Raw genomic sequence first — 26,790 nt, forward strand, 5'->3', positions numbered from 1 at the left:
ACCATTTATCAGTTTTTGACAGAAAACGTTTTCATCGACTTTAAGCAGCAGTCTGAACACTCAGGACTTCGCCCCGATAAGAGCACTCTTGTTTCGTTTTCTTGCCTTCTAGTCTAATCCGAAAGCTAATCCGTAACCTTCACTAATTTTTCAAAATGCTGCAAACCTTTTTTCAACTATCTATAAATTCAGAAGACAACACTCATAGATGAGCATAAAAAGAAACCAAATCCATGTGTTATGAACACAGAATTCTGCAAACAACCTTTTCTAGCACGTGACCTTGAGATAAAGAAAAAAAAACAGGAATAAATATAAGCAAGTTTCAATGCTTAGCAATTAAAAAACAGATTATCAATTCTTCGTTTCCTTTTATATTCAGTTTTTCAAAAATGTTATGATGTTTTTCACTTTAGTTTTATCTTTTTTCAACTAAATCTGTTTCAGGCAGTGAACTGTGAGTACATGACAGTGGGGAAGCCTTTTCTGAAGAAGGGCTATGGGATAGCAGTGCAGAAGGGGACCATTCTCAGGGAGGAGATATCCAAGAGGTCAGAAACACTTCCAATTTCTATGTAGTTTATTTTTCTATGGTTTCCTACGAGATTTCCTACAAAATCCTAGTTGATTTTATTAAGTTGGTGTCTGGTGAACAAATTGTTTGCTCTAAAAAGAATTGCAATAAATCTTTTGGTAGCTAAGTTTTAAATTTATTCAAATGCAAAGCGTAAATTAATTCAAATACAAGCAGTGATTCGCAGCTCATTTGGCTCAGAAGTAGCACTCCGCATACTTGAGACGGTATAGACTGGAGTTCGGCCAGAATCTAGTCCACATTCTGCAAATTGGAAAGTTTTTCTGCTGCTTAAAATTCAATGTTTTCGGATTATTTTTCTCTGCTAGTCCTTGTTTTTGCTGTGTGATCTCTTTTGACTCAATGTGATTGTCAAATCGGTGGTTCAAAAAGTTGTCTACGGCATCAATTGAGAGAAATAAAAACAGCAGACGATCACCTTACAATTGCGCACATTCACCGAACTTAATTAATATAATCATCAGAACAGTTCCTTTTATAAACTATTTTCGCCCATTTGAACTTTTTTTTGAATATTTAAGAAAAATAATTTTAGTAGCTGTCACGGAAACAACAGTTGGCTCAGATTATACAAACTTTACTATTAAAGAACGCCGTTTTATTTTTTCCGATGATTTAGATAAACGAATGCCGAGCTTTTTTGCCATAGCTGTTTGGGGTAAATCTAATTTTAACGCAATCTGGTTTTTGGCAAGTTTTTTGCACTTAGTCCTTAAATATGAAGGAGGAGAGTCTTTTGTTTTAACCATCGGAAACTAATACGAGTCAAAGAACGTAGTATTACTCTCATATGGCTCGCAATGAATTTTTTTTTTCAGGAGTTTGATGATGTTCCAATTTGTTTTTTTTTGGCGATTAGATTTTTTTTTCTTTATAAGTTCAATTCAGTCCAAATTTTAAAAGGTACGTAAACTTCACAAAATCGAACAGCAACAGTGGGAATATCACAAAAAACGTGATTGAATTTTATCTCAAAAATGGATTGCAGCTCTCAGATTTACCCGCGAAGTAAAAACTTAAATTAATGATCCATTTTTTTTTCAACTTGATCTATTTTAAGAAAGAAGTGTCAATTATAACTTGTTTCTAAAATTCAGCGCTTCAAGGCAATAAACGTTTTTGAAATTTTAAAAGTGAAGTTTTTTAAAACAAAACAAGACTTCTCGTATATCAGGGCAAAGCTGTGGAATGTTCGGAATGTTCCTTAATTCATAGCGAATAGCTTTTGGGATAAGAAAATATTGAAATCTATAAACTTTGGACAATATCAAAGGGTAAATTTTTGAATCGTACGTAATTAATACGCCCAATTAGCTAGCCTCAATTCAATTTGGAACGATTTTGTTGTGCGGGATAATTCGCCACGCATAAATAATTCGCGTTACGCTCTCAGCATTACGAATAAACTTTTTAAAGCGCACCTAATTTAGTCCAGAACATGGCCAATTTGGCAATTTTCAAACCCCCAGAACTTCACAAAAAATAATTGGAGGTTAAATTTATTTTTAATTTTGAACTCAGGAAGTTGATATCTTGAATGAGGTATAACAAAACTTTTGGCGAAAACTTTTATTGAATGAAAAAAACACCAGGAGCATAAATATTCCGTTTTCTTGGGAAGCCGGAATTACAAGTCAAAATTATCTTCTCTTTTACAAAGGTTCATTCGCTCTTTTTCCACTGTCTATATGATTGTTTTGCCTTATTTCGTCCTAGCTCATATAACACTGAAAGTTCATTGCGCGTCAATCGTCTGAAAATGGCAAAAGTGAGAATTCTCCAAACCTCATAGCTTCACGTTAGGGAATAAAAAAATGCTCGTATCAGGCCGAGGTCCTGATTGTTCCGACTGCTTTTTAAAGTCTATAGAGCAGTAATAAATTGAAAAAAATAAGTGTAACAAAAAAGTTATTGTACACCATATAAAGTACAAAATGATTAATTTCGCTCCTAGTAACAAATCAATTATGGCAAGTACGCTTCCCACGACCAATTTGAAACAATTTCCAAGACGGATCACATCTCCGCTTACGCGTTAATAGCGCGAAATATATCGAGCGTTAACTGTCCCAAATTGGCCAAAATGGCAATCTCTAAACCCCATAACTTTACAAAAACTCATCATCACAGGTGAAATATTTCTTCAAGTTTAGGCCCAAGACAACAAGATTTTATGTATAATATAAAAAATTTCCTCAAAATTGGCTAGTTAAAAAGTGGAAATTTGTCTGAAGAAAAAAAAGCCACCCGAGTAAAAATATTCCGTTATTACGTTACGAACAATCGAAAACTCTTCTAAAAATAGAGTTCAAAAACCCAATTTTTTTAGAGCGCATGTCTAAGCTCTGACAGAATCGTTAAAGAGAAAAGTCCAAAACGACCCGTTTAACAACTACTACCTCAAGCATGAACATTCCACTCCTTTTTTCGAATAATGGATCAAAAAGTCGGAGTAAGTTTAGAATAACCTAGAAAAGGCAAAATTTTGCAATGTTACAGGCGCCTTTCTCAACTAACCAGTCTTTGAACCGTTTTTTTGTGATAGTTCAAAGCATTTTTGTTAGCAGCATGCTTAAATAATGAATGGAGATACAAAACAAATTATGTCTCAACCAGCCCCCCCTCGCAGGGATTCGACCCCTGCCAACTCTATTTTGAGAAATCATGTTTGGTGACGGAACCTTAAGATTTTCCAAAGGTGCCTTCGACGCCATCATAAACTGATTTTGAGAGGGGAGCGCGCGCAGAAAAAAACGAACTTTTTTTGGTCAAAAATTTCTAAAAAGTGCCTAAAAACGCTTTTTTTGGCGTTATTTTTGTTTCAATATTTTGCCTGCGCCCCACATCCCGCCTCGAGAAAAATTATTTTGATAATCCCCCCTCGAGAAGATCCTAGATCCGCCCCTGGTCTGAACCCTAATTGTTTCCTTCTAATTTTTGGGTGATAATATTTTTTCAAAATTTTTTTGAATTAAATTGAGGAGAGAATCAATATTTTAGAAAAGCTCTAAATAAAAAAAAATTTGTTCATATTAACTCTTGGGACAATTTTTTATGCACAGCCAAACTTAGTACCATTTTTTAATAATAAAATTCGTTCAATTTTGTTGAAATCTGTATCTAATTTTAGTGAAATTTTTGAATCAATACGGGCTTAGCCTTGATACGAGCAGTTGTTTATTTATTTTTAAGATTGCTTGTGAGGGGGGTGGGGAAGGGGGTGGAAAAATTTAAAATGTTTTTTTTTCTCCTTTTTTATTACCATGCTAATTTTGGTACCGTAAATTACTGTGAATAGTTTAAGTAGGCTCTTTCTCCTCCCCCCACCTGCAGTTTTTTACTAGTAAAATTACTGATCACATTGTCCGATCGTTTTAAAATTTGAAATGCGGTCGAAAAAAGCTGTGCCAAACATATTTAGTCATCACAATTGACCTTGTAACACCACTCGCTACACCATAAAATTGATGGTCGTGTGAGGTGGGGGTGGAAAAGGTCAAAAATAATCTTTAAGTAAACACATTTTTCGTGCGCCTTTCAGCTTCTTTTTCTAATTTGTTTGCATGTAGTATTCTGAAGTTGGAGGAGAGTGGGGTGATGGAGAAGCTGAGGAAGAAGTGGTTTGTGAGGAGCAACAGTCACTGTCAATCACAGCAGGACAGCACCTCCAACAACGACAGTGCCGCCAAAGGTCAGTCCACGCCAATCCCTAATGCTTGTACTTTTTTAGTCAACCAGCCCGGAGGTCCAACCCAGAGGTTAATTATTTAGACTGACAATGCCGCATATAACCAAACCAGCGCGTAGTAAGCTATGACTTACTTGCAAGAGCTAACTTTGCAAATTGCAGCGCAAGTAGATTCAAAAGACAGAAATTTGATGTTAATCTGAAATTAAAAAAAAAACTCGTATACTGTTAAGGTCTACACTTCGTACTGTCAGAATCAATTAAGGAAAACCAATGTGAGGTCTTTTTTCTTCTGAGATCAGTTTTTTCTTTTTTTAGGCATTGAGTTGTCAAATGTGGCTGGTATATTCTACGTCCTCATTTTTGGAACCCTTCTTGCGTTCCTGGTCGGAATAGCTGAAATATTCTGGCAAAGGTAAGTCACACACTTTTGAACTTACAGGCATAAAACTAAGATTGCATTGAGTTAGGACCGATGTGGTTAACTCATAGAGTAATTTCGGATAGGGTACACTGTTTGCTCGTCACGCTATCTTATTTTCGGCCGGATAGATTCGTGCAACTTCTTAGTCTAATACCGATCCTAATCTTACTCTTATACTATCTAGTCTCAGGTTGTTTAACTAGTCTCTGCTAGGCTCAATAGATCTAGGGTATACTGGTTTATTGCGGCTGCTGAAGTTCTCTTGGAGAGGCAACTAATTTCTAAGTTAAATTCAAATCTCTCTGGTGCTGAAATTACAAGTAATTTCAGCACTTACAAATAAGTGGGTTGTTAGTTAGATGAATCATGATTGGTTAATATTTAATACTTTACAGTGATAAAATATCTAATTTATCCAATCATAAAATATAGTTTAGATCAGGTTCCACCCATCCGGGTTTTACAGAGTTTTTTAGAATTATCTTTCTGCAATTCAAAGGATGGATGATGGACGTTGGTATTTGGCGAACATCGTACTCTTGTCCGGTTTCTCTTGTTAGAGAAGTTCCAGGACGCTGGAGTGAGGGGCATCAATCGTTGTGTCTTCTTATGATAACGATGGTGTTTCCCAATGAAATCAATCTGATTTCAGAATGGTTTGCTATGACGGGTTTTTCTGTTTTATGTAGAGAACTTCTTTTGTGTTCGACCTCGTCTGGGAATGGCGTGGAGATTGTGCGTGGAGGGAATGCCTTGTAACTCGGATCTGTACGTATACTTGAACATCGAGGTGGTCATTGGTCTAGTTCAATGAACTCCTTTTCTGCGAAGTTAAGTCGTACTCTAAATCCTATGAGTTTGTGATTGTGGACGGCATATCGGTTTGTGGTTGGCCATTCTTTTTTAAGTGTAGTGGGGTCATTTTGTCTTTGGATGTTCGTCTTTGTTGTTGTGTGCTCATCTATATACTGCAAGGTATAGTTTACATTTTATAAAATTTTTATTAGTTCAGTTTTTAATTATGATTTTGGTTAGTTGTTTTCACAAAAGCATTTTGTTTTAGTTCGGTTATTTTGAAGAATTACTCACCCCTGAGTACCTCTTATTAAAAATAGAAGTGTGGTCACAAAGCGTGGATGTAGCGCGGTGGGTTAGGCCGGCTATAGAGCATGCTCAGGACGTTCTCTCTGGTGGGTTAGGCCAGGAGTGGGAGTATGATTTCGTGCGGTTTCTGTGAGAGGTCCTGTTATGTGATAACATTTTATGTTGGGTTTATGGTGGTGTTTCTTATGTTTCGTTGGTTGTGTCCTTTTTTTCAAAAATCAAATTGTTTTTGGTATGGGTTTGTCTTCCGACTTTTTTGTGTTTTATTATTTCTTTCTTAGACTTTATAATAGTCTTCAAAAGAATAAATTATCCAGTTTTAAACTGGGTTAATCCGGTTTGGGTACCGTTGGTTTTCTTTTCTTAGTCATGCTGTTATTCTATGATTTGTGGTGTTTAGTAAGCTGCGTTGGTTAGTTTTGTTTAGTATATAATTCCTTTCCAACCGGGCTAAAGGAAAGTTTGAAACTTGTTATCGCGTGTTAGAGTTGTTGAGTGTGAAAGCTTGAAACTGAAATTCATTATTTAAACAATTCTTCGTGGGCGAGCTGTGCGAGTTTGGATAGAATTCTTGTGCGAGTGAATGAAAATATCAAAAGGTTAGTACTGCATTTTCATTTTATCAATTTACTACATAGAATTTTAATTTTACTGCTTGTTTTGGGGAAAAATTAATTTACAAATTTTCATTTTTTATGAAATTTACTGCTTTTGGGGAAACAGTTTATAAATCAATTTACTACATTTGGTATAAATTTATAGTTTATCTTGTGGAAAATATTAGTGAAGTGAAAAATTTTAACAAGTTTATTTTTTATTTTGCTTTTTTGTTTCTTCAGATGATCCTGGTATGGAGACTAAAGATCTAAATGAAACATGAGTAAAGAATGGTTAGTATTTATTTTAAATTTATTAGTGAAAAATATGTATAAATTATACTTACCTGTTAGTCGTCGGGGAAAAAACCGTGGGGGAAGATGTCGTGTATTATGTCGGAGTTTGTTAGTAATTTTGCTAGTATGCGAATGATGTTTTTAGTTTGAAGCAGTGGCCAAAGCAATTGAAGTGCTTTAATAGTTTTTAGTTCTTCAGTGCCAACTGCAAACTCATAAGGTGTGTTTTGATTGAGGTTATATAATTTGTGATTGTATTTAGTGTTGTGGATGAATTCTAATATTGGGATTTCTATAGGTTGAATAAATTCATGTGGGATAAGGAAGGGTCTGGATTCTTCTGCGTTAAAGGTCTTCGTGATGGGACAAAATATATACATTTGGGTTATGGGATCATAATTGCGGAGGATACCGTGAAGGTTAGTATCTTTGATGCAATATGTGAAATTAAGAAAAAATGGTGAAGTGTATTTAGAGTTAAGAAACTGAAAACGGTGGTGTGGTTGTCTTGATGGAGTGTGTAGGTCAAAATGATTTTGTATAAAGCGATAATATGTATATGTGTGGGTTTGTTTAGTGCGTAACATAATGTCGTGTGAGCAGTGCAAATCGCGTTCATGTGGTGCAAGGAAGTGGAAGGTTAGTGAAAATAATTGAAATTTTTCTTTAAAACTTTCGTAAGCTTGCATGTCGGTTAGTGCCTCAGAAATGATGTGGTCAAATTTTCGATCAAATATATTGAGTGTAAATACATATGGTGTTTTGATGAAGAATTTTTCTGTTAGTTGTGGGTTAGCGAAGCGATCATCATCTAAAAATTGGTCTTGGTTAGTTCGTATGATGTTATGATCGTAATATTCTAGCGTAAATTCGTTAGCTCGGGGTGCAGTGAATGTTTTTAGTGATTTTTTATATCCTATATAAGTAAATTGTCTATGTGTTAGTGGTGTGGTGAGTCGATATAGCATATCTTGATTTCTTTCTATATCGTCATGAGTATTAGATAATGGTAGGAAAAGGGGATTAGTAAAATGATAATATGATGTCCAATGAAGTGTAGGCATTAAAACATGTTCATCTACAAAGCTACGTGTGTCGTTAGTGTCATGAGGGGTGTTTAAAGTATATTGTGGAAATGAAGGTAAGGTGGTTGCTAGAAAATCGTTCGTGTTAGTCTGATGTGGATGATTAATGTATTCACGGGCTGTTCCTGGTTTGGTTGGGAATGGATGGTTTGGGAATTTTCTTTTAAAGGTGCGATAAGCTCTATTAGTGCTTTTTGATGATTCGGTGGAAGTGGATGATTGTGCTAATGATGCAGAATAAGCTGAAGAGGGTGTAGGGGTAGGTGGGTTTGAGGATTCTATTGTGGAAGAAATCTGATTTATAGTGGGGGTGTTAGGGTGTAATAGTTGTTGTTGTAGGGTGATAAAATTATCGAGTTCTTGGGAGACTTGGGGAATATCTGGAGAATTGGATGATCGGTCTGAATGAAATGAAGAGTAGGTTGGGGTGACTTGTGAAGCATAAGAGGGTGTAGAAATGGATGGGAGTGGGTTATTTGGTGGGATTGGTTGAAAAGGGGGTTTTGAAAAAATTGAGGAGTTGGTTTGAAAATTATTGGATGGAGATGGTTCAGAGTCTGCAAATTCATCAGGGGTTTCAATATTAGGGTTATTGAGTTGTGAAATGGAGTATAAAACTGAAATATTTGAATTAGTGTCTGAATTCATGCCTGATGTTATTTTACTAGTTGGGAAATCGGTTGGCGGGAAAGCAAAAAGTGGAATTATTGTAATTGGAGTGTTGAGGTTGGTTGGATGGGAATTTGAGCGGTGTAGGGATCCAAGTTGTCGGCTCATCGTGGGCTAAAAAAATTATTATTTTGAGACTGAAAAGCGGTGGTATGGGGTTGTTCGATAATTTGTTCGTATGTATTTTCATCTTGTGATTGATGTGTCATTATATGTTGTATGGGACTTTGCGATTTGTTTGGTCTAAAATTTGGATTATGTGTTATTGCTAAATTGCGAAAATTTTGAGGGACTAGGGATAATGGATGGTTATGTGGTAGGGGTGGCAACTGTGGTGCTGTAGGCGTTATTTCTATATTATTATGTTCTTCGTTCTGTCTTGTCGCTATTTTTGTGTTATATTCTTTTATTTGTGCGTCTAAAAGAATTTTGTTTATTGATGATGAAAAAATTCCAAAAAATCCTGCAAATAGTATGCGTGCTACACTTGCTTGTCTATTTACTTGTGTGTGTATAGCGCATGTATTATAGATTCCTTTTAAAAGTGAAAAAAGAAATCCTATAAAGTTAAACATTGCGTATAAAATAGTTAATTTTTCTAAGATGTAATAGGGCCATCCTAGAAAATCAAGAATTTCATTTTTTAGTGTAACAAAGCTAAAAATATTTATAGGTGAGATATCTTGTGGTCGGTATTTTTCACCGTTTAGATATATATATATAGTCTTTAATGTCTTTAAAATATCCGCTATAATCTTGTGTATAGATATCTGCAAATCCTGCTGTTTCGGCAAGTTTGCGTAAGTTTTGATCAATTGATTGTCTTTGTATAGTGTCCATTTGTGTTAATAATTCTTGGAATTGTTGTGTTCTAATGCGATGTTGGATATCGGATTTTGAATATATTCCAATTGATTGTAAATCGATATTTGGGTTTCGAGCAATAGCTCTAATGCTTTCAGGTGAAAAATTTTTGATTGATTGCATTAATGTGGGGTATGGGGTAAGAAGGTAATATATATCTTCATCAGGGTTCAGTTGTACTACATTGTGGCTATTTTCTGATCCACATGGGACTGCGGTATCCCAGAAATAGGTTCGTCTTGAAAGTGTGTTAACGAAATGTACTTTATTCTTATAAAAGATAGGGATTCTTTTATAGCATCGTTTATCTTCAAAAACATATAGTGGTGATACATTTTTGGTACAGGTATAAAACCATAAAATGTTTCCTTCGTAGTCTAAAAAATTTGATCTATTTCCTGATAGTAAATATCCTGCGTAGGGTATTTTTAATACTGCTAGTGCAAGTGATTGTAGGATTTGTGTCCGTTCTAATTCGCATAGTTGGTGAAGTGTTTCTAATTCAGAGAGTGACATTTCCTGAAAAAATCGGCTAATGGTGTAGTCTAATTTCATATCTAAGTGAATATCATAGTGGATATTACCAAAATAAGAATTATTCATTAGTGATAGTTCTTGTAAAGGTGTGCTTCTAGTGTCATGGGGCTTTAGATGTCCACCTGGTTGACCATTACTTTTTTGAAAATTAACTGGTATATATGATGTTCCTTCGTTTAGAGGATGACCTGTGGCATAAGGGTCAGTTTTTATTTTTCCAGTGGTCATGTCGAAACCTTTTTCGTATTCAACTAATATTTCAGAATATTGTGTTTTGTAAAATGAGTTTCTGTATTTGCATGCAAGTTCTGTTTCTTGATATATTTGAAAACGTGTCAATTTATTTTCTATATTGTGGATGTTTCTAAAATCAGTACTTTGTTTTCGTGATGGATTTACTTGTTCATATGGAATTGATTGAATGAAATATTTCTCGTGAAATTTTATCATTCGAGCGTGTATTTTTGCTACTTGAAATGTTGTACATGTATCTTCGGGAAACCAAACAATTGTTGCTTGTGTTCGTGTTGTAGGGTCACAATAGCCTTGATCGTTTTCACAAGGTAATCTAATTCCTTGATAGATCATTGTGTTGTCTGATAAATCTCGTGTGAGTTGTATTTTTTCGAGTTGTATTTTCCAATCGAAAAACATTATTTCTTGATATCCTTTATTTTTTGTGTCTGCTTTGCAGTTTGATGGGTTATTTATACCAATGTGTGGTATCCAGTGTTTATCGTGTATGTCATAAGTTAATCTTCCGTATGGGTGTTTTTCATCTAGTTTTATATGTCCTTGATATCTTTCAAGTTCTGCTTGATGTACAGAATCTGAAAAAACTTGGAAATATACTAATTTTCTGTCGGTGTTTTTATTTCTTGTGATATTTAGTCTGAGTAACTCGTTTTTACAATCTTCGGGATTGAGATGTAAAAGTCGTTCGATATTACTCTGGTAGAATGATTCGTGGTCAAGTCGGTTTTTATTTCCATTTGAGACTTGTGAACAATGTACTTTCTTTTCGGAAAATGTTGCTGTGAATTTGTATCCTATAACTGTTGTTGCTCGGGCTTTTGAATAGAGTGTCGCTATTACATTTGTAGTTTCTTTAGCTTGTGGTTCTGTTTCGCATTGTGATACTTGATTTATTGCATATTTGTGTAGTGTTTTTTGTTCATTTTCTTCACAATCGTAATGTGTTACTAATAAGTCTTGGGGTCCTGTGCGGGGAGAAGGATTTATATTCTGATCGGAAATTACTAGAGAAAAGAGTTGGAGAAAAATTAATATTTTTAGAATATACATGTGCATGATAATCATGAATATGGGTTATAAAATGTGATGTAACCAATTGTCTTTTTGGTATATCTGTCGTACTTATATATTACTTCAGTTGTTATAAATGGTGGTGGTACTGATTGAGCTGTTATATTTGGTGGGTTTAATGGGTAAGGATGTTGAGCAATGTTGTTTAGTTTAACCGTGATTTCAAATTTTAATTGTAGGCTATTTTGTTGGAGTATTTGGATGTTATGATCACGAATGTCTTCGTGGATATCTTGTCTATATTGTAATCTATTAAGTGCCCAGTTGTGGAGTCGGTTACTTTCTGGGTGCTGTCCAAATAATGGTGGGGTTGCTGTGAATGTATTCCAGTCAATCTTAGAGGGATATTTGTTGATGATTGTTCTCGATATCTAGCGTCGAGATTATTTGGGAAATTTAAAGGGAAAGGTGTCGGTGAAATTTGGCGTATTGATGGTGTTGATGGTAGTGACAATGTTTCTGGTAGTGATGATGATGTTGTTGTATCGGTAGAAATATCTATTGGATCATTTATTAAATTGGGTTCACCTTGTGTGAATGATTGTGTTGTCCAATATGGTAGTCGTGATGTTTGGTTTGGAGGGTTAAAGGGATTTTCACGTATTTGTTCAGATGTTGGTGTTGAACCTAAGTAATCTGAGGGTAGACTTGAGGTGCTACTTTGTGAAAGAAGCGTAGGGGTTACTGGTAATATATCATTGGGTTTTCCGGAGTACTTTGTGATGGGGATTGGGGTATATCAAAATGAACTCGGGGGGTTTGAAAATTTCTGTTTCGTCGTAGATGTATAATTTGTCTATTTATTTCAACTGTATTTTGATTTTGACTAAGATTTCGTATTCTACTTAATTCTTGTGGTAGTGTTGGGTACAAGTTATATGTTGGTTCACTTAGAGGTGCTTGTCGTTGAACTGGTTCTAGTGGTTCAGATAAGCGAGCGTGTCGTTCTTCAAAGGTATATGGGTTATCTTGAAAAGAAATTCGTGTAGATGTTTGGGGGTTTTGGGTAGTTGTAGGTGGTGTCGGGTTTGCTTGGGATGATGTCGGTGAAGACTGACTGTGTGATTGTTGGTTAGCAATTTTTGAGGGTTTTTTATTGATTTCTTTTAGTGAAAAAATTTATGTTTTTTGTAGTATTCTTCTAGAAAAAGGATTAAAAAGATTGTTGCTAAGGCGAATGCTATGACTGCCTTCTTTATACATTTGCATGTTGTCAAGATGAGGGATGATAAAAATGTTATAAAAATTACAAATAGTAAAAAAATATCTGTTCTACTAAAAATGGTTCGTATCATTTAGATAAAATTTTTTGTGTCTCGTACCTGTGAATATGGTCAATGGCTTTTGAGAGTTGGAGGTATAGTTCAAATATGGAATAGAAAATTAAAAAAATATTGCAAAAAATGATTAAGATTATTACAAAAGCTTCAAAGGTATCAAAAAGAAATATGAATAAAAGTTTAAATATTGTTAAAAAGTTTATGAAAATTTTGAGTATTATGTTGACTGATCGAGAGAAGAGCATTTAAGAAATGGCTTCTTGATCGAATATTTTTTGTTGTTTGGGGCAATTTTCAAGTGTGGTCGAATTATTTTTTGGTTTTTTGACAAGTGGGTTGAGTTTTGTGAAAAATTGTTGGGGGCGAATTTTATGGTGTTCGGGAGGTCTTCTTTTACTATATTTTTTATTTGTCAAGTGATCTGGGGTATTTTTGAGATTTTTATACTTTAGGCTAATTTAATATGGTCGTTTTTTTACTTTAGGCTAATTTAACATTTTTGTTTGGGGGGTATTTGAGGTCTGAGTTGGGGAAATATTGTTGATCTTTGGGTTATTAGATAAGGGAGGGTTATGATATTATGGTGATATTTATTTTAGTTGTCAAGTTGGAGTGGTTTGCTTATTTTTGACCTGGAGGACGTAAGGTTATAGTTATAGATATGCCTGGAGTTTAATATCTTTCGTCTAATTGGTTTGTGTTAGAGTTATAGGAGGTGACGGATTGAATGAATCTTATTGGCTAATTTTGAACTAGAATCGCTGCGTGTTTGTCAGCATGTTATTTTGAAAAATGAAAGTTTAAAATATTTCAGAGGTGCAAAGATTATTGATTGTAAAATCAAAGTTGTTTTTCAAATTCAACTTTCTTTAATATTTTAGATTGTGGAATGAATGTTTTGTAGTTTTTGCGTGGTTGATTTCTAAGTCGTGATGACTCTCTATGTTCTGATTTCTCTTATTGTTCTTGGGGTATAATTTTTTCTGTCATTTTTCTATTTTTTCTTTCTTCTTGATGTATATTTTGATCTAGCTTTTTTGTATTGTTTTTCGTTGTAGTTGATTTTTTATTTTGGTTTTCGAGGTGAATGTCATGTTGTTCTTTTGTTTCATTTTCCGTATGTGGGTTATTTTGAATAACTTTTAAACCTGTGAAAGAATATAATTGAGTTAGTTCGCGTAGTGCGTATTCTTTTGGGTAATAAGGTAAAAGATTGTTTCGATGTTGAACAATTTCTTTTTGGTCTGAGTCGGTGATTTTATATGTTACGTAAGTGGGTTGGGCAATTATTTGGTATGGTCCTTTACGAAGGGGTTTTAATTTTGTAGAAATTCCTTTTTGATTGTTAAAATTAGGTATTAAAACATATGTTCCAATTTTCAAATCGGAGGCTGGTGTAAAGCGTGAATTTATTTGTTCATTAATGTTTTGCCTTTGTAACAACTTTTTTGTTACTTTTTGGTAAATTTCATTGTGTTTTTTTATCTCTATTTAAAATCCATTCGGTGTGTGTACCGGAGGCTAATTTAAGGATTTGTTGGTAATGAAAATGATCTTCATCATGTGTGTGTAAGGGTAGGTTATAAAAAATTGAGTCTTTATTCGGTTGACAATAACTTTGTGCATTTTTATGAGAGTTTGCTGTAAACATAATTGGTTTACGTAGCTTTTGGTTAAAAACCATTTCATATGGTGACATTCCTAGAGTTGTCGTGATTTGTGAATTATATGCTAAGGGAAATAATCTTACATCTGCTGACCATTCGGTGTATCTTGTATCATTTCCATTGATGATACATCTAAGATATTCTTGTAGTGAACGGTTCATACCTTCGACTAAGCCGTTTGTACAAGGTGCATGAGATGTACGTAGTTTGTGTTTAATGTTATATAAATGACATAATGTGATGATTTCATTATTTATGAATTCTGTACCGTTGTCTGTAACTAAAATTTCGGGTAATCCGAACTTGGCTATCCAGTGTTCATAAAGTGTTGTGTAAGCGTAATAAGCGTTACAATGTGGTACTGGGTTATGTGCTACAAAATGTGTAAATGCGTCAACAATTACCATAATGTAGGAGTTTCCTTCAGATGATGGTGAAATTGGTCCTTTTGTATCGAATGAGATACTATGGTTAAAGTATAAACTTTGTCCTTTAAAATCTTGTTTTTGTGCTATTTGTTTTTGATTTGGATAAGGTTTATTTACCTGACATACTATACAATCATTGCATAGTACTTTTATCCAAATTGGTGCATTTGGGAAATAGAAATTTTGTATAAAATTTGAATATGTTTTCTCTGATCCAGAGTGTCCTTTAATGTTTTGTGTATGTGAAATGTTAAAAGCTATGAGAATCATATTAAAGGGAGACAGGGAACTGTAGATTCATTTAATTGGTATTCTAGAAGGTCTGTGTTTTCATTAATTGTTGTATTATTAAATTTTCGAAAATATCGGAGGAGTGTTTTGTTTCCTAAAATTGTGGTATCTGCCTTTACGGGTTTAGTTTTGTATTTGTGCCATGATTTTAGTTGTCTAATTACTGGGTCAAGATTTTAATATTGTTTCATGATATTAACTGTAATTTTATCTGTTGGGGGGAGAAAAATGTTTTCAATTTCTAATTTAGATAAAGGAATTGTATCAAATGGGTCATGGAGGTCAAAAACTTGATTTATTGTGTATTTTAAATCACTTGTTTGTGGTCCTGATAGATTTATTTTATCAGTTAGATTTTTTTTTCAATTAACGGAAAAAGGTCTTTTTTATGCGAGTGTTGTTTTATTTTTTTTTGTTGGGTGTTATTTTTTATCCATTGTGAGTATGGAATTGGTTTGAAAGTTGATGTTCCAAGCAGATCAACTTCGTAGTGGTTGTTTTGGCTATCTAAGTAAAGTGGGAATTGTTGTAGGTTATTTATCTGTGACTGTTCAATGTCAGTTTTTACTGCATATTTGCATTATAGATGGGGTGATGTTTCGGTTTCTGCAAGGTAAAATTTTATATTTTTGGGTATTTCAACTGTGGTTTTTCGTGTAAGTAACTCAGGTGGTGTATTTCGACTTAATGTATCTGGTAATGCAAGATTCTTTCCTGCTGTCCAAACTATATGTAAGTTTGGAAATTTCATTAGAATTAATATAAATCTATAAACTCGGTGATTTGGGTTTGACTTTTGTGTAAAGAGAAAAATGATTGGTTTGTGATCTGTGAATAGAACTGTTGGATGTTTTGATCCAAGTATCAGAAATTCATATTCTGTAAGTGTATAAATTATAGCTGTACATTCTCTCATTAAAGTTGAGAGTCGTAGCTCTGCTTGAGTGAATAATCGAGAATTTGCTGATATAAGGTTCATTTTATTTGTACCATTGTGTGATTGTAATAATGCTGCGCCGATGCCAAAATTTGAAGCATCGCACATTGCATAGAATGGTTGATTTGGATCTGGAATTGTACTTGAAATTTGTTCAGTTAGAAGTTTTTCAATTTCTTCAAATTGTGTTTGATGTTCTGTATTCCATTCAAAATTATTTTGTTGTCTGAGGATATTATAGAATGGTCTTAAATATAATTGCATTTTATAAACGTATTTGCTTAAAAAATTTAACATTCCAGCAAATTCTTGGATTTTCTTTTTGTTTGTTGGTGGTTGAAGTTTTTGAATAGCATCAATGCGTAATTTTAATGGAGTTATTGTCTTTCTTTCTATATTATGTCCTAAAAATTTAACTCGTGTTAAAAAGAAGTGTGACTTATCGGGGGCGGCCTTCAGATTTTCGTTCTGAAGTATTTTGTGATAGTGTTCTAAAACTGTAAACATTTCTTCTTTTGTCTGTGATTGCATAAAAACATCGTCTAAATAGGTGATTGCGTTTTTCTTGAGTATTAGTGGTCTAAAAATTTTGCTCATAAAAGCTGAAAATGCTGCTGGTCCTATGGATATTCCATAGAATAGGCGGTTGAATTCATATTGTTGATTTCCAATAACAAATTGCGTTAAACGTCGTGATTGTTCATCTAGTGGCATTTGGTTGTATGCACTATTCATATCTGCGGTTGTAAAGTATTTTCCGTTTATTTTTGTTAAAATAACTTGTTTTGGTTCAATAGGCCAATTGCATTTTGATTCGACTATTAGTGAATTAAGGTATCTAGCGTCTAAAACTATTTTTAATGATTCTCCTTTTGCTAAGATGATAACAGGGTTAATAAATGTGTTACCTTTCGGTTGTTCTTCTTTGTTTAACGGTGAGATTATTTTGTATTGCTCTAAAATATCGAGTAATCTGTTCACTTTATCGTGTAAATGAATTGGTACTTTACTTGCTCTTTGTTTTTTGAAAACTGCGTCAGGTTTTAACGGGAGATGTAGTGATCAACTGATTTTGCCAACATCAAATTTGGATGTTGCATAGACTGATGAATATTTTATTAGCTGTTTGGCTAACTTATCAAATTCGTCTTGTGTTATTTGTGAATGTTGGAAGTTAAACCTTGTTAAAAACTTCTGTTGATCCTCTGTATAGTTGTTTATGTTGAATGTAGGTTTGAAATATGGGGTTTTTGTGAAATAATCTGTATTTCTTTTTTCATTACTTATTATATTATTTATGGATAGTTCTTCGTTAAGGATTGTGGATTGACAAATATCTAATAATTGGAGTATATTATTTACGCGGTATGCTTTTTCATGCATTGGTGATATTGTAGCATTGGTTTCGCAATATCCTAAAAGTACTAAGGGTAATGTTACTTGATACGGTGTATTATTATATACATGTAACGAAATGATGTCTGAATTCGTATTTTTTTAAATATTTTATGGATGAAATTGTGATTTTGAAAAAATTATGGATAGGTTTGAATTCAAAGTCTGACATAAAGAGTTGTTGTTTGTTTTGATTTTTATCATATTGGTGAACTTGTTTTATTGAAAAGTTATATATATTTCCTGATAGTGGTTTCAGGTGTTTCCGTTGTTGGTTATAAATTGGATAAAATTTTGAAAAGAATGGTGGTTGTTTATTTAATCTTTGAAAAAATGTTAGGGCTGTGTTTTTTGTTTTTGTGTACTTATCTTTGATTAGTATTTTACTATTCAAGATGTTGATTGTTGTTATATATTTAGAGATAAATGGTATTCCAATGATATTGTGTTTAATATCAGTGATATGAAATATTTGTTTAAATGGTTTGTTTAAAATTTTATTTTGCTCCATTGTTCTTGTGGGGAGAAAAAATAATTGAATTTTTCCATAGTTTACTAATGTTGATCCTTGTGCTGCTGCTAGTTTACTGGAAGTTGCAAGAGGCGTTAATTTTGGATGTAATGTTTTGATTTCATTCCATGTGAGAATGTTAATTATGTTTGATTCTGCTCCTGAATCAATTAAAAAATCAATTTCAAGATCTGGTGGTTGAAATTCTTTCCTCTTGGACTTTCTAAAAGAAATGGTATTGTCCAAATTTTTTCTTTGGGTTGTTCTTTTTGTACATTTTGGTAGATGTGATTTGTATTCAAGCATTTTGTTTTGTCATTTTCAGTGGGTTTATTTACAGTGTTAATTTCGTTAGTTTCATGTGCCATTTGTGTAGTATGGATGGGTTCAATATAATAATTGTGAAGGAGTTCCAATTGATTTTCATATATATGTGATGAAAAAGGTTATTCATATATAATAGGTTCGTAGTCGTTTTCGACTGCTATCATATTTATGGAGATAGTGTTTTCTGTATCACTTTCTGTGTCTGATGATCCACAGTTTATTTGATTTAGTTGTAGTTCGTTATTTCCTGTGTCGTCAATACCTGGGGGGTCTGATGTTGTTTCTTCATTTGATTATACTTGATTAATATGTCTTTGATGTTTGGGTGTACTACTTCTGTAGCGATGTTTAGAATTATTATAATGGTTATTATTTCTATGTGGTGATTGAGAATAATTTCTATATCGATTATTATAACTTGAATGTCGATTTTGTGAATTGTTTCGTGATCTGTTTTGATAATTATCGTTTGATCTGTGATAGTTTGATCTGTTATATGAGTTATTTCTTGATCGATTGTTCGGGTAATTCTGATTTCGGTTGTTCGAATAACTTCTATTTCGATTATTTGAATAGTTTCTATTTCTATTATATGATGAGTTTCGTGATTGATTGTTTGGATAGTATTTATCTCTTGTGTTTTATTGGGAATTGGATCTAGAAACAAATTGTGTTGTATTTGAATTTGATCTGGAGTAGTTATTTCGACTATTGGGTTAATTATAATGATTTTGTGAAGAATTCTGTGCATTTCTTCGTTCTGGTGATCTTCCTCTATAACTTGAGTTATATGGTGATTGATTTCTCGTGTAATTGGTGTTGTTCGGAAGTGGTTTTCCTGAACTGTTGTTGCTGTATACATTTTTGTTTGGTAGATTTTGATCTTTCTTCATGTATTGATAGAATGATTTATTCGGTTCTTTATATTTTTGAAGTTTGTTTTGGTTATCTTGTTGTTTTTGTCTATATTCAGAAATACTATGTCCGTATCGTCGGCAATAATTACACCATTTTTTGAAAGATGGCTTGCCTTTAAAGTTTGGATGTTTTTCATAAATATTTAGTATTTCAGTGATTTTTTCAACGAGGTCTGTATCTCATTTCTGTATGTTATTGATATTTGTGGTGTTTGTTTCGATTCGATTAACATATTGTTATTTCAGATTTTCTGTTTCTTCAAGTTTCATTGTGATTTCCGCTTGCTCTAGTTTGTCTACTAGTTTTCGAAAATCTAAATCGGGTTCTCGAATTGAGGAAGGATGAGATGCTCTCTTTTTTATTGCTATTTTCCTTAGTTGAGGTGTTAAGGTCATCATTAAAATTTCTGTCATTTTTGTGTTTTTGTAGTCTTGTGTATTTAATGAATATGCTTTTCGAACAAGTGTTTCGATACGTACTGCTAAATGTTTGATGGTTTCATTTGGTAATCTACGAATTTCATTACATAAAACTCTTTGGTGTTGTTTATTTCTTTCGGAGTCAAACATTTGTGAAAATTCTTGTGTAAATCTTTTCCAATTTGATTTTTTTTCTATTGGCAATACTGAAAACCATTTTTGAGCTGCGCCATCTAAGGTTGTTTGTATCAACGCTGTGCGTCGATGTATCCAATTTTGATGTAGTGGTGTTTTAATTGGTTCAGGTCCTATTTTTTAAATTAAATTTGCTGTTACTGAATATTCAGGGTCTGTTCCTGTGAATACCATTAATGGTTTGTTTGATGTTATTGATTATCCACCCATAAGGTATGGATTCAATGTCATTTGTAGTGATTTTGTGGCATTTGGCATTTGTGAAAAATTTGAAAGTTGATTTTTTGTTATTTCGTGTTGTTGAAGGTAATATGGGAGTGGTATTTCATTTTGCATTTGAGTTGGTTGATACGAGTGTGTGATCATCGGTTTTTGTGGCTGAATTGGTTGAAAAGATTGTGTATTAGTTGGGTTTTGCATTTGTATTGGTTGTTGATTTTGTGTATCTGTTGGATGTGGAGAAAAAGTTCTATGATATGTAAATGGTTTTTGCACTCCTTGCCCGCGATATTCTTGAGTAAATGGTGCAAAAATATCTGGTTGTAAATAATCATCATCAGAGAATAGGTAATCCGTATGATGAGGTGCTTTTTTTTGTTGAAAGAATGGGTAATTTTCACTACGATCCTGTGGAGGATGTGAATTAGTTTGAAAGTTTACTCAGCATCAACATGATCATCACCATCATCATCATCATGCATTTGTATTGGTTGTTGATTTTGTGTATCTGTTGGATGTGGAGAAAAAGTTCTATGATATGTAAATGGTTTTTGCACTCCTTGCCCGCGATATTCTTGAGTATATGGTGCAAAAATATCTGGTTGTAAATAATCATCATCAGAGAATAGGTAATCCGTATGATGAGGTGCTTTTTTTTTTATTTTGTTGAAAGAATGGGTAATTTTCACTACGATCCTGTGGAGGATGTGAATTAGTTTGAAAGTTTACTCAGCATCAACATGATCATCACCATCGTCATCATCATCATCATCATCATCATCATCATCATCATCATCATCATCATCATCATCGTCATCATCATCATCATCATCATCATCATCATCATCATCATCATCATCATCATCATCATCATCATCATCATCATCATCATCATCATCATCATCATCATCATCATCATCATCATCATCATCATCATCATCATCATCATCATCATCATCATCATCATCATCATCATCATCATCATCATCATCATCATCATCATCATCATCATCATCATCATCATCATCATCATCATCATCAGAGTTGGTTGTTGTCAATGGGTTATCCCAATATCGAGATCTTACAAGATTATTATTAGTTTTTCGTGGGGGATAGTTTGTTTTTGATGAATGTGCGTAATTATAATTGTGTTCTGCAAAAGTGTTTCTTGTGAACGTTCTTCGTGTTTTTGACGGTACTGTCATAGGTCTATATGTTTGATAATCAATATGTGAATATTTTGGAGCAACCGAAGGTTTAACGGTTGATTGTAAGGTTACTTGTGCTAGTGAAGTGTTTGTATTTTTTGGTGTTGTTAAATTTGGACATATCGGTGAAATACCTTGTTGTGTAGTTGTTGTTGTTTGGACGATTTCTTCATTTATGAAGTGTGATGGTGTTTGAATATCTTGTTGTGTAAGATTCCTAGTTCCATTAAGGTTTTCATTCTGTATGACGGTTGAATTTAAACTGTTATTTCGCGTATCAGGTAAAAATGTATTGTAGTTTAATGGTGTTGCATCAATGGTTAATGGTACTACTCTTACATAATTTCTTTGATAAGATATTGTACTTATTGCTTGACTTGAAATTGATTGTGGGATGTTTATAAATGCATGATGAGACCATTCGGGGTCCCAAACGTAGTCTGACTGTTCTGTGATGGCGGTATCATCGTTTGAATTTTGAGGTCTGATATTTTTTCTTGCTTGTGAAATTAAATCTATATTATGTGTGAAATAATCTATTGTAAACCATGCCAAAATTTTTTGTAAGTCATGTTTTGTATGTTGTGAAACTTCGTCTTTAGTGAAATTTTCTTTAATTATATGTAGGAAAGTTGAAAATAGTGTGATTTCATGTCGTAATTTTGTATGTTTGGATGTCTCAGTTGGTGAGATATTTGGAATTTCTGTTTTTTCTAATTTTGAAATATAACTATATATTATTGCAAAAACTTCGTTAGTAAATATGGAGTTTGCTCTTTGTGAGTTATGATATTGTACGCTTTAAATATATTCTAAAAATACTTTTGAACATTCTAAGTCAAGATCGTCTGTTTGAATTACATATTTGCGGTGATTCGGATTTGGTGTACTGAATTCTATGGTGTAGATTCCGTATTGTTGTGTTAAATTACATATATCTTTCAGATAATGTTCTTTAATTTGCCTTTTAATTTTTACATCTGGGAATTTTGTTTTGCATGGGCTGATTCCGGGTTCAAACAAATTTAGGAGTAAATTCTTGCAAAAGTCATGCTGTCCTCTATTATCGGGTGCATCTACGAGGAAGGGGTAAATATCGTCGTCATCTGGACTATCGTCACTTTGAGTGTGGCTGTGGCTCATTTTTTCGTTTAATGACTGTTAATATGTAGCTATCGATGTGTCTAATTGGTTGATTCCAATTATACAAGTGTACTGGTTTTTGTTTATATTGCTTTTTTATTCTTCTTTTTCCTCTTTTTGATGAATTTGAAGTTGTTTCTGAGTCGGAAAAATATAATTGATCGTGAATGGGACAATTTTTATCAATTGATTCTTTTAATTTATAAAGCTCATCTAAATTGCTGGCTTCTGATTCTGAAAAAGCGTTTCTATTTTTTGAAAATCTTTCTCGTGTGATTTGTCTTTGTTTGTTTATTATTTTTCTTTTTATTAATAGTCGTTTCGTTCTAATATATCCAACTGTTTGTGTATGAGGTGTGATTACAAGATCGTATTTTTTGTTATCTATTTCACAGTTGTGTAAATCGATTGTTTGTTTATTTCCTAGATTTTTGAATGACATAAGGTTTAGGATGAGGGATGCAAAAAGTTGTTAGATGATTTCTACTTTCTTAAACTGTTAGTCTTTACGATTTTTTGGTTAGCTTAACCTGGGTCTATTTGTTCAGGGTTGGAAAGAAAAGTATATCGATTCCGAAGAATGATATTTTACTTTCTCGTGGCTAGTATAAGCTAAGGTGTTAACTTATTTAATCTTACTTAGGGGTAGTGATTGTGTTCAAGGGTTGGAGAATAGTAAATCGATCCACAAGGTTCAGGTATAATTAGAACGCAAGTAGTTCGTTAGATACTATTTTAAACTTACTAAGTCTAAGATTTATCCTGGGTCTGGTAAGAGGAGGGTTCAAGTGAAGGATGAATAACCGAAGTTCTTCACTGTTTATCCTAATTTGAATGGTTAGTTTTGTTGAAAAATTTCTATTAGTCATGGGTTTTTTGGAAGGGTTGGATAGTGAATCGACGTTTGAGGTCGTTAGACACTTGCTAAGTGGGTGGGGGAGAACAAAATTGTTCTTTTTGATCCAAGGATAGGCCTTGATGATCAAGTTTTAAATGTAGTGAAATAGAAAATTAATTAAGATCCAAGGATAAGCCTTGATGATCTGATTTTAAAATTAAGTGAATTTAAGTTTAAAATAGTTTAAATTTATTTAAGATGAAGATTTAGTGTTTTAATGATATTAGTGAGCTTATGATTGCTGTTATGTTTAGGTGATGAAGCTGGGACAACTGATGATTTTATGATTACTAACATTTTATTGTCATGCTACTAAATTTTGTTTTGATTTTCAATAAATATTTTCCAAACATGTTTTATATAATACTGCAGAATTTAGGAAAACGATCTGAGATCTTTTTATCAATCGTTATTGTATATTAATAATTTTGTTTAGCGCCTGAAATGATCATGAATATTGACTTCAAGATTTTATGTTTGCAAATGAAAATCTAAATTCATTGCTAATAAAATTCTAAATATAAAAGTTTGTGTTGGCTTTTGCCGTACTATCATATAACTATATGGTAAGTTTCTACTTTGTCGTATGTCGTCTCTGGTTCGAGGTCTTCTTACGATTCCGGGTAGTTCTGTTATCGTTCGGAATATTGGCTCTGATCTATTGAGTCGTAGAGACATTTTGATTAAATTATCGTCGTATAACATTTTGAAAATGTTTTGTCCAAATTCTAATCTATTTTTGGTTAATTCTAAGCTATTAAGGTCTTGTTCGAGACTTATGGTCGCACCAGATGAGTTAGAACCGATGTGGTTGACTCATAGAATAATTTCGGATAGGGTACACCGTCTGCTCGTCACGGTATCTTATTTTCGGCCGGATAGATTCGTGCAACTTCTTAGTCTAATACCGATCCTAATCTTACTCTTATACTATCTAGTCTCAGGTTGTTTAACTAGTCTCTGCTAGGCTCAATAGATCTAGGGTATACTGGTTTATTGCGGCTGCTGAAGTTCTCTTGAAGAGGCAACTAATTTCTAAGTTAAATTCAAATCTCTCGGGTGCTGAAATTACAAGTAATTTCAGCACTTACAAATAAGTGGGTTGTTAGTTAGATGGATCATGATTGGTTAATATTAAATACTTTACAGTGGTAAAATATCTAATTTATCCAATCATAAAATATAGTTTAGATCAGGTTCCAGCATTTTGAATTTTCAAACGGATTCAGATCTGAGTCCAACTACGCTAAATCACTTCTAGCGTGAGCTGGACGCCAAACTTCGTTACCAGAGTCGACTCTTGTAGCCAAATTCTGGTTGCCAGACTTGGTTGCCAAATTCTGGTTGCCACACTTTGCTAAAGGGTTGCGAACTATCTTAAGAAAGGCACTTCTGGCTTACTAAACCACAAAAAAATTTGAAACACCTCTGGCGTCAATACATTCTGGTTTTGAGCTAGTTTTGAGCAAAGGTGTTTTTGAGAAAAAATTCTCAAAAACGGCCCTTTTCTCCAAAAAATTACCTGCGTCAAAGAAAACTTGGCGTAATATGGTAATTGTGCTCTTCTACCAATCCCCGCACCTGCGCTTTTTAATTTTGTTAATTTTTCCTAACACGGTCCAATTGCCATAGAAACTGACATCAAGGTTAAGTGCTCTGTTACCAACCCATTTTGTTTTCATATACAACTTCATAAACATTACGAGGCCAAACTGTGCATTTCGTGCATTTTGTAAGCGGATTCCGCAACAAGGACGCTCCCTTTGTTCTTATTTTGTCGTGGCAGGGGATGAAGTGGTTGTGAGTCCCCTGTTTGTACTATTTTGAGATACTCATTTTTGGTTGACTGAAGCGCCAGTAAATACTAATTTTAAGGGTGGGGAACGCCGAAAAACGCGATTTTTTGTCAACATTTTCCAAAAAGAGCCTAAAAACGCCTTTTTAGCCTGTTTTTTTTTAATTGCCTGCGACGCAAAAATTTAGTCAAAATAGCTTCTTTATAGTGATTTCAGAGAGCTCAGAAAATCAATTTGATCGACCTAAAAAAAACGACCAAATTTGGTCGAAAAAATTTTCGACATTTTCCTAGAAATCTGCCTCCCCCTCGAGAAATTTTTGGATCCGCCCCTGCGACTGACCCAGGGGCGGATATGGGATTTTCTCGAGGGAAGAGGAGGCGCTGATTGACTAAAAAAAGTCTGACTTAACCTAAAAAAAGTCTGACAAAATTTTTTGTCCATAAATTTTGCCTGCACCATAAACCCTGCACCATAAATTTTGCGCACACCGCATTCTGTTCCAGAAAAAAAATCTCAGCAATATACGATTGGAAGTATAAATTTAACAGACGATTTTTTAGTCTATTCAGATTTTATTTGACATTTTGGCTTCAACTCTGAATATGTTCTCAAATAATCTGAAATAAACTGCATTTTGTTCAATCTGAGAGTACAGTTTATTTGTTTCAGGAGATCTAAAGCACAGCTGGAGTTCACACAAAGATTCGTAGCGTATGAACCACACAGGGATGTTATGTTCGGCCAAGAGCGCGAGAGGCCAACTGAGACGTCTGAGTGCATACCTCACTCATACCAAACCAACTCCAAAGGCGACAAAATTGGCCGAATTAACTACGAAGTGAAACTAGCCGAAAATTACTCCTATCAAAATATGTATCAAATTATGAACCATTATGACGTAAGAGAAACCCTGGAAGGTTTGCCAGACGGCTGTACGTTACGACCGAATGGAGAAATATTACTACCCCCCAGATATAATAACTCAACTGGTCCGGAAATAATGTATGAATCATCTGTATCTTCAGGGCGCTCAAATCGGCCCGGAAAGCAAAAACAAGGAATAATTTTGCAGCCAAGTTCGGACAACCCCTACAAAGCGGCAATTGTCTATTCAGTTCAAAATGATAACTGCTCAGCGGATGACCTTGAAAGTAATGTTTACCTAACAAGAGGTCAAGGTGAAAAAAGGTCATCTATTGATTCGTTAAGCGCAGAAAGTTCGCCTGAAAAAGTCTCAGTTAATGGAATATTCCAAAATGGAATGATTAATGCAGTTTCACCTAGAATCATGAGATTTGAAGTCGCAGATCCGAGCCAGAGTCAGAATCAAAGTTTGAAAAATAGGCGAACTGATCTGGAAAGAACAAGACAGGGGTCGAAAGAAGCGACTGTTTAATTGAAACTACATTACAATATTTTGTTTTACATTATAATAATTTTAAAAAGTTTATAATTACAAAATAAGAATAGATCCAAGATAATATGTTTTCTCACGTGTAATTCTTTCTTATAATTGGTACCAATAATTTCAATTGACTTTGATATTCATCATATGGTACTAAAGCTTACTTGTTTGGTCCCTGAAAACTAGTTTAGATGGTTGGTCCCGCCTATTTCCTAAAATCAAGAGCAAGCGCGGAAACTTGAACCTACGGTGCTAACCGAGTTCGTACCCACTAAATAAACTAAACCAGCTGTGTTAGCAGCATATTGAAATTAAGTTGCTTGCCGTGAGAACTATCCCAATTACTGTACCTCTGCTTTTATTAAGGACCACAGCACTTTCGAGGGACCGAGCAAGTAAACAAGTACCCATCGCACCCATCATAAAATTTAGATACTAAAACTGTTTTAAAAAGGGGTAAAAAGCAGCAAGGGTCACTCTAAACATAATTGAACTTTGAAAATGAATCTAAAATGATAGTTAGTGCCATTTTGAAGACTAAAAATATGTTATACAAACGACATTA

The 26,790-nt window shown here is 33.7% G+C and overlaps 1 protein-coding gene across 1 annotated transcript; it reads left to right on the plus strand.

The window, feature by feature from the left end:
* Positions 1-451: 451 nt before the first annotated feature.
* LOC134846029 (uncharacterized) lies at positions 452-26,217 on the plus strand. The gene is made up of 4 exons (XM_063863198.1): positions 452-551; positions 4,165-4,286; positions 4,602-4,698; positions 25,490-26,217. The coding sequence occupies exons 1-4, from the start codon at positions 466-468 to the stop codon at positions 26,214-26,216; spliced, it is 1,032 nt and encodes a 343-aa protein (XP_063719268.1). The 5' UTR covers positions 452-465; the 3' UTR covers position 26,217.
* Positions 26,218-26,790: the final 573 nt, after the last annotated feature.

This window comes from Symsagittifera roscoffensis, chromosome 5 (assembly GCF_963678635.1).
Source record: "Symsagittifera roscoffensis chromosome 5, txSymRosc1.1, whole genome shotgun sequence".
NCBI classification, from domain to species: Eukaryota; Metazoa; Xenacoelomorpha; order Acoela; family Convolutidae; genus Symsagittifera; species Symsagittifera roscoffensis.